This window comes from Rhyacophila brunnea, unplaced genomic scaffold (assembly GCF_057557595.1).
Source record: "Rhyacophila brunnea isolate RB1 unplaced genomic scaffold, BYU_Rbru_1.0 scaffold_22, whole genome shotgun sequence".
NCBI lineage: Eukaryota > Metazoa > Arthropoda > Insecta > Trichoptera > Rhyacophilidae > Rhyacophila > Rhyacophila brunnea.
This window is the reverse complement of record NW_028232882.1, coordinates 6,339,978-6,347,980: the sequence shown is the minus strand read 5'-3', so window position 1 is coordinate 6,347,980 and position 8,003 is coordinate 6,339,978. Positions and strand designations below refer to the sequence as shown.

General features: G+C 31.1%; 1 protein-coding gene across 1 annotated transcript in view; it reads left to right on the top strand.

Moving 5' to 3' along the window:
* The first annotated feature begins 5,814 nt into the window (after positions 1-5,814).
* LOC147069981 (uncharacterized) overlaps positions 5,815-8,003 on the top strand; it is a 284,640-nt gene continuing 282,451 nt past the window's right edge. Inside the window, exon 1 of the mRNA XM_085949631.1 lies at positions 5,815-6,449. Coding sequence (XP_085805757.1) covers positions 6,395-6,449 — 55 coding nt within the window. The 5' untranslated portion in view covers positions 5,815-6,394. The remainder of the gene's footprint in view (positions 6,450-8,003) is intronic.

The following is an 8,003-nucleotide window of genomic DNA, read 5'->3' as shown; positions in this document are numbered from 1 at the left end:
TTATTTCCGAAGAAAATGTCACAAAAAATGAAAATGTCAAAAAGGTCAAAATATGCTGTCGGAATATGAATACGTATACCTAATATAACAAAAATAGTATAAAGAATTGGAATAAGTAACAGTGTAAACTTAATAAGTATATATCCTCTTTGACAACAAAAGTCAATACCACCACCTGTCACCTGACCAAGGCTGTTTTTCAAGCCAACTCGATTTTATTTTATTTATTTTTTACGAGTTGTATTTTTTTGTGTAACTACGTCGAAATATATAATACCTATTATATAAATCACTAGGAAGCCGATGTTTGTGATAGGGAATTATTTTTAATTTACCTGTGGAAATACCTGGGTACGCGCTAAGGCCCCAGGTATTTAAAAATAATCTAATCTAACTACATCATTAGTCAGGGGTTAAAAATGATTGGTCATTTTCATGAGAATCATACAAAATATTATAATAGCGTTAAAATATTTTTAATAGGACAAGAATTTCGAAAAATGCCTAACTCATCGGCTAATAGTCTAAGGGCAGGGCCATCCAGTGGATTCGTCCAGATTCATTATACCTAGCCAAACAAAAATATCAGGAAAATATAATATAAAACACTGGAGTGATCCCGAAATCGATAATTCAATACCTACTTTGATTTAAAATACAAAAGCCGATTGCCAATAACGCGTCTGGGCGCGAATCCTGTTGGATGTCGTATTTTTTTAGTTAGGTTATACTGGGTAATTATTGTGTTTGGAAGAAAATAAATCATTAAATCGACATTAACTGATTATATTGCAGCACGTATTTATAAATTAAATAATTATGAGCATAACACAAATTATGACTTAATATGTAGAAACGAACAGAATTTAATATGTATATTAAATATATCGATGACCCAATCAGATGAACCTTTATAACTGCGACCGGTTTCGTCCACCCAGTGGCTAGTCTAGTCAGTACGATAAAAAATTGCGTTTTATTAAATTTAATCAATAATACAATTCATTTCTACCATGAATTGACAGTTAACACAATAAAAGAAATATTATATTAAACAGAATTATAGGAGTGAACACAGTTTGAAAACCCCTTTTTTGGAGAAAAATAGGTTTAATAGTATTATCTCGATCAGGGTTGGCGAACCTTTTTACGTACGCCGGCCAAAATTTCCCTATTATAATTTTTCGACTGTCTGACACACCGAGCAGTTTTTCATGAGAAAAAGATGAAAACCAGTTTTTAAGAATGCTATTAAAAAAGTTTAAAGATTATAATGAAGTTCTCGAATTATATTTTCACCGTGTTTCTAGCCGAAAGCTAATCTTTTATTCGTTGAATAATTTTTTCCTTGTTTTCAAAATTTCAAGGAGATCGTGGAAGCATTTTAGCAACGCTTCTTTCATATTATTATAATATTCCCTATCACTAAGCGGTTTTTAGCGATTATGTTTGAGGTAAAATAATAAGCAGCTGTTTATATTTGAATGACTGCCGATAAATTTTATCAAGTTGTCATCATTGTTGGTTGAATATTTTTATCTGTCATTTTTGCCTGACTTTCGTCGATTGGTAAAAATAATATTAAACACCGAAGAAAACACGCATTGCTCTGTCGTTATGATTTTTTAATATTATATACTTACTTATAGGAACATTAATTTATTTGCAAAACTTTCTTGTATATTATTAAATTATTGTAGTTTTTTTTCTCTTTTTAAAATAAAACATTCGCGTGCCATGAAAAATTATCTCGCGTGACACTAGTGTCACAGGCTCGCCATCACTGATCTAGGTGCATTCTGTAGGGTTAATGCTTTTAACTTTTGCATTATCTATACCTAATGATTATTTACCTTTGTATACATAGACCATAATTTCGGAGTATATTTTCGGGGCAGATTTTCATAACAACTAAAAATGGTAAAATAAAAAAATGTATAATCATCGTCATAGACATTTTCTTTGATCATTGTGGCAGTGTCAGTGTAATATTACTTATATAAATTTGTGACATTTATGATAAATTCACGATTGAATATAAATTCCACAACGTTATTCCTGTTCTTCGGAAGCAGATTAATGCAACTCCATTTTTTTCAGAAATGAGTTTTTGACAGAATAATTAAGATGAAACCATTTTTAATAATTGATAAAAATGTCCTACAGTCAATCTTCGTGACTGTCTAACTAAATGATTGCCAAGTTCTTGTCGGTTGACTTTGGGATCAAGACAATGTGTCGGAATGATGGGCTATTTTCGCGTAAGAGGCAATATGATGCTAATCATTACTGCTTATTTTAATAATAATTTAGTTTATATTTTTAATTTAATTAAACGTTTAATTTTTTTTAAATATTCTAACAGTGCTTTAATGAATTAAAGTTACCAAAAAGATGATCGCCTTTTGTTTATGTTTTTAGTTCTTATTAGTTATAGGCATTCATCAAAAATATAAATTGTTTTTTTGCTCTTTGAAAAAAATTGAGAATATGGCAGTTGCCGCCGTCTGCCTCTGAGGTATATATATTATTTATTTAGTAGATTCTAATGTAATGAACAAGGAAAGGCTTCAGAAATACAATCATTTAAAGGTGCTGATAACCGTATTTAAAAACTATACAGGATTATGGTTGTAGAAATCCAATTGCATATTATAATGGACTCTTTCACAACTACAAAATGTCTCAATACGTCCGATAGTTTTTGTACAACTCCAAGTAGGCCTATTACTTAATAACCTATATATTTATAAGAATATAAATACATTAGGTACTTATGAGGTATTAGATACAATAAATAATATGAATTATATTATATAATTAATTGCTATACAAAACCAATGATTTAAGAATTCTATGCGAGAGTTAATTTGAAAACCTTTAACAATAAAAAGGTACCTAATTGTCAATTTTTTTATAAATAAAACAATTTAAAAAAAACTGGAGATATCCATTAACTAATTATTGGGTAGGTATGGATTTTTAACTTTACATCAAATAAAAACATGTTATTTGTAAAATTATCGATACCCCCAAACTGGGTAACCTATAATATGATAAGGTATAAAACGATTACTTGGGAGGATTGACTTATCCAGTATTCAAAATCATGTTTAAATGACTAAAGCTTCCAATAAAGTTACAAATTCGCTTTGTCAACATAATATATAATGTAATATGTAGGTACCTTTTAAGTAGTTTACCTACTTATATTGTTTGTAATTTCATAATCTTCAAAATACTTATTTACGGATTATGTACACATATAAAGTTCAATTATAATAACATGAAATCGAAAAAACGCCGAAAGATATTATTTTAACCAACCAATTCATTATTAATATTTGTTTTTTTTTTAATATGAATAGGTAGGTAAACACAATAAACCACTTAATTATGCACATCTTCAAGTTCTGACGAGGAAAAATTCTTTTCTTTTTATAAACAGCATAAAGCATAAGTAATAATTATTATTAATAATAATAAAAATACGTTAAGCGCAAAATATATTAGGTACAACCACTAAGTAGATAGAAGCATATTAAAGTGTCGCGTCTACTTTCTCTACCAAGTCGTTACGTAGGTCTTTTCCTTTGCGCATTTTATTCAGCCGTGCGGCGTCCAATCTCCCGGAGGCCAGTTGGGCCGGTGTCAAATTGGGCCGGCGCCCGATTGTACCGGCGTCCGATCGTCCCGGAGGCCAATTGGGTCGGCGTCCGATTGTACCGGCGGCCAATTACCGGAGGCCAATCGGCGGAGGCCAGTTCGCGGTGCCAAATCGTCCTAGACCCGTACTGGATATCAGTGGCGAAGGGTGGAGGTAGGCTGTTAAGATCCGCCATAAATAGTGCACATTAAACTTTTTCAGACATACATATTTGTTTTCATTGAAATAAGACTACAATTTACAGATAATGTTGGTTAGATTTTAAAAAATCAATTAAACCCTGAAAAACCAAGCCATAATAGATAATAGTCAAAAAATACACGTCTATCAATAAAATATCTAAAATTATGCAATTAAATCATACATAACTTTGAGCATTTTATAGATAGAATAATATTTTTTATTTATTATAGTTTGATTTACGCAGGACTTAATGAATTAAAAAAATGAACCAACAATATGTGTAATATGTAGTTTTAATCCAACGAAAACAAATAACTATGAGTGAAAAATTGTGCACAATTTTGTCGTATTGCCCAAATTAGACCAAATCTATTATGGTTTCGTTTAGGCAGGGTTTAATTGATTTTTAAAAACTAACTAACACCATCTGTAAATTGTAGTCTTAATTCAATAAAAACAAATAAATATGACTAACATAGCTTAGTGTGCACTATTTATAGCGAATCTTAACAGCCTACCTCCACCCTTCGCCACTGCTGGATATACCGAGTTCTGGGCTAGCTCAGAACTGTGTCGAACTCAGGATTCACAAAAAAAAATTGGGTTAAATGAAAAGTCTTTGTCTTTTTTTTTTGGTTATAAGCACGTGGCTTTACATTTTCAGTGATTTTCTTTGCTACACACTTATATGCTAATAATTAAAACAATAGTTTATTTTTGGCGCGGAGTACACGAATTCAACTTGCGTCCGCTCGCACCACGTGTTTCTTCCGACTGCTTCATTAAATGTTTTTAAATTTTCGTTTGAGAGTACAGTCAATACAAAAAGAACTTTCATGCTAACTCTCTTCCACTCTTACATCTTTTACACCCATCTCATTCAAACTCATAAAACAAGATCTTACATAGATTTACAAACTATTCCTATTACTAAATTAGTTACAATTTTAATGGTATAAATCTTAATATTACACTTAAAGCTATTAGGTTGAAATTTTATATCAAGGTCCATACTATAATTAGAATTCTAAATCTAACATATTCCCTTTTATCCAGATAGCCAAGTGATACGTTATAAGTCTTTCATATTCTGTTAATTGACTATGTGACCAAGCTGCACGCTTAGGCCGCTTAAGCCGCGTTGACACGGTCCAAGTACGATCCAAGTAGACTTGGATAGGAATAATTAGTATGGACCGCGTCCTACTCATCCAAGTTAACTTAAATAGGAATAAATAGTATGGAGCTGTCACTTGGATAGGAATAAATAGTATGAAGCTGTCACTTGGATGAGACATCTTCATACTAATTATTCCTATCCAAGTCTACTTGGATCGTACTTGGACCTTGTCAACGCAGCTTTAGGCCTACAAAACTTTATTCCGGCTCCCCATTGAAGACGGGAAGTCCAGGAGTATGTCAGTACCAAAGTGTCAGTCAAAAAGTATTGACACTTTTTGGACGGCCGTGGTTGTGTATTCGTGAATTAGCAATGGGGCGGTCCATTCGCTGCAATTTTCATATTATTCTCCATTTGAGAAAAAACACATTAATTTAATCAATCTAATGTCTGTCCACTTTTTATCTTGGTATTTCACACGGATTTCGCGTGCTATCTCTAATATTAAATAATGTATTATGTATTAAAATAATAAGAGTAAATACGCGCGTCACTGTCATCTTTTCGCGACAATATTTCATTTTCAATTTTTATAAATACGACCACGTGGTTTTGCATTTCTCACGTGTTGCGGAAACGATTCCGAAAACAGTGTAAAAACAAGGTAAATCGAGCACTTAATAATAAAACACGCTCAGGTGTTTATTGTTGAGAAGGTCCATCCATTAACAAGTAAATAGTTTATACCTGTACAAATTCAAAGTCAGCTGTTTTTGTCGTAAGTGGGGATCAAAAATATTCAGACGCAGACCCATAGACTAATATACTTTTACGCAGCCATATCAGTCGATTTCAACTCTTGTTGCCGTGTGGTCGTGTGCGCTCGCGTCTCGCAGTACGCTCTCAACTATTTTCGCGAATTATTCTCGTCGAGTTGCTAGTTTGTTGCCCACGTAGCTTCCATCTGCGATATCTTTATAATCGCATAACCTAACTTAACCAAAGTTGAGCGAATTAACAATTCCTGTCGCATCTTTCGCCCAACTTTAGATTCTCAACAAACTTCTCGAGCCACTTAATTAACGTAGCATCGTCGCAAGATTTTTTCTCCACAGCGCCCTCCTGATTATTATTCAATTTTGCCGCAATTAAAAAGTTGCGGTGCAGTACTTGCCAACGAACTTGAGGCCGGATTTTTTTTTACACAATTGCAACACTCACGCGAATAATTTTATTCTAATCTTTTCCCGCGCTAGTTTTAAATTTAGAAAAGTTTAGTGTCAAACGCAGCAGGTGACAGTCGAAAGTGCCGGCCGCCAAAATCAGTCGTGAATATTAGTTGATAAAATAAATAATCTATTGTTGTGACTTGTTGTGTGTTCGTTAAATTATAAACAAGTGCGTTTGTTATTGTATGAAACAATATGATAGCCGCAATGAAGAAGATTCTTTCAATTCTCCTCACATTAGGATTCACAGGTTTGTTATTTTTTTAATATACCTAATAAATAGCTGAAAATTATAATAATTTCCTGCTGTCAACATTTATTTGTTAATTATCCAGTGGCGAAGGGTGGAGGTAGGCCGTTAAGATCAGCTATAAATAATGCACACTAACCTTTGTCAGTCATACGTATTTCTTTTCATTGATGGTGATGGCTAGTTTTTCAAATTTAATTAAATCCTGCGAAAACCTAGCCATAATAGATAACAGTCAAAAATACTCGTCAATCTATATATAGAATATCTAAAATTATGCAATTAAACCATACATAACATATTTTATACATAGCATAATATTTTTTTAACTATTATAGTTTGGTTTAGGCAGGGCTTAATGAATTTAAAAAAAAATGAACCAACAATATGTGTAATATATATAATTTTGTCGTATTGCCCAAAGTGTACCAAACATAGTATGGTCTGGTTAGGCAGGGTTTAATATTGATTTTCAAAAACTAACCATCACTATCTATAAATTGTAGAATTAATTCAATAAAATAAATATATATGACTAACAAAGTTTAATGTGCACTATTTATGGCGGATCGTAACAGCCTATCTCCACCCTTCGCTACTGGTATTATCAGTTATTAAAAATTAATAAAAAAAACATGTCAGTTTAGCTAATGTAGATTTACTTTTAAATTACATTTTAAATAGCATAAGTACCTATAATTTAAAATAAAACTAGATTTAAAATTATACGCTATTAATATCGCGTTTAAAAGTTAATTTAATTAATAAATATTATATAGGAACCGTTAACATAACGTTTACCTATTATTACAATGATAAAATCAAAATGTTAGGTATAATGTAACAATATAAACATAATGACATTATAATTGAAACTTAGGTAGGTAGGTAGGTATATAAATAATTTATTAATATTATTTTTACTATGTAGCTAATTCGAATGAATATTATTGTTCAATTGAAATTAATTAAATCTATAGAATTTATCATAGTGGAATATTATGTACAGGGCCCCATGTAATATTAAAGAAGCCCTGTGTAACATATTATATATTAATAAAACATGCATAATTAAATAGCACATATTTAAGTACTTTTATTTAAAACATAATTTTTCCCTCTTTTAATTTGAAAAAGAACAACACTATTGGCATTTTTGAGAGGAAGTAGTAAATTTGTTCGATGTTAACTACAATCGAAATTGTTGATAATTGTCTATTGTTTTAGACTTTTATTTAAGTAATACGATATAAATAAAAAGGATTTTAAGTTATATCCATTTATATTTTTTATCGAGAATACAATTATAAACTATTATATAAATACCTACGTTGAAACTGAATAATTTTTTCATAATAGGTATATCGTTTTGTCACCTACTTATTAAACTACATTTTAATATTGACAGGTAAATAATATTGATAAGTAAATAAGATAAAATAAAAATATTCATAAAATGCAATGCAATAATAAAAATCTGACTTACTGAGTCAGGGCTCGAAATGGACCGGACCGCCGTTCCGGTTCATGAGATCGGCAAAAATATCGCTTCGT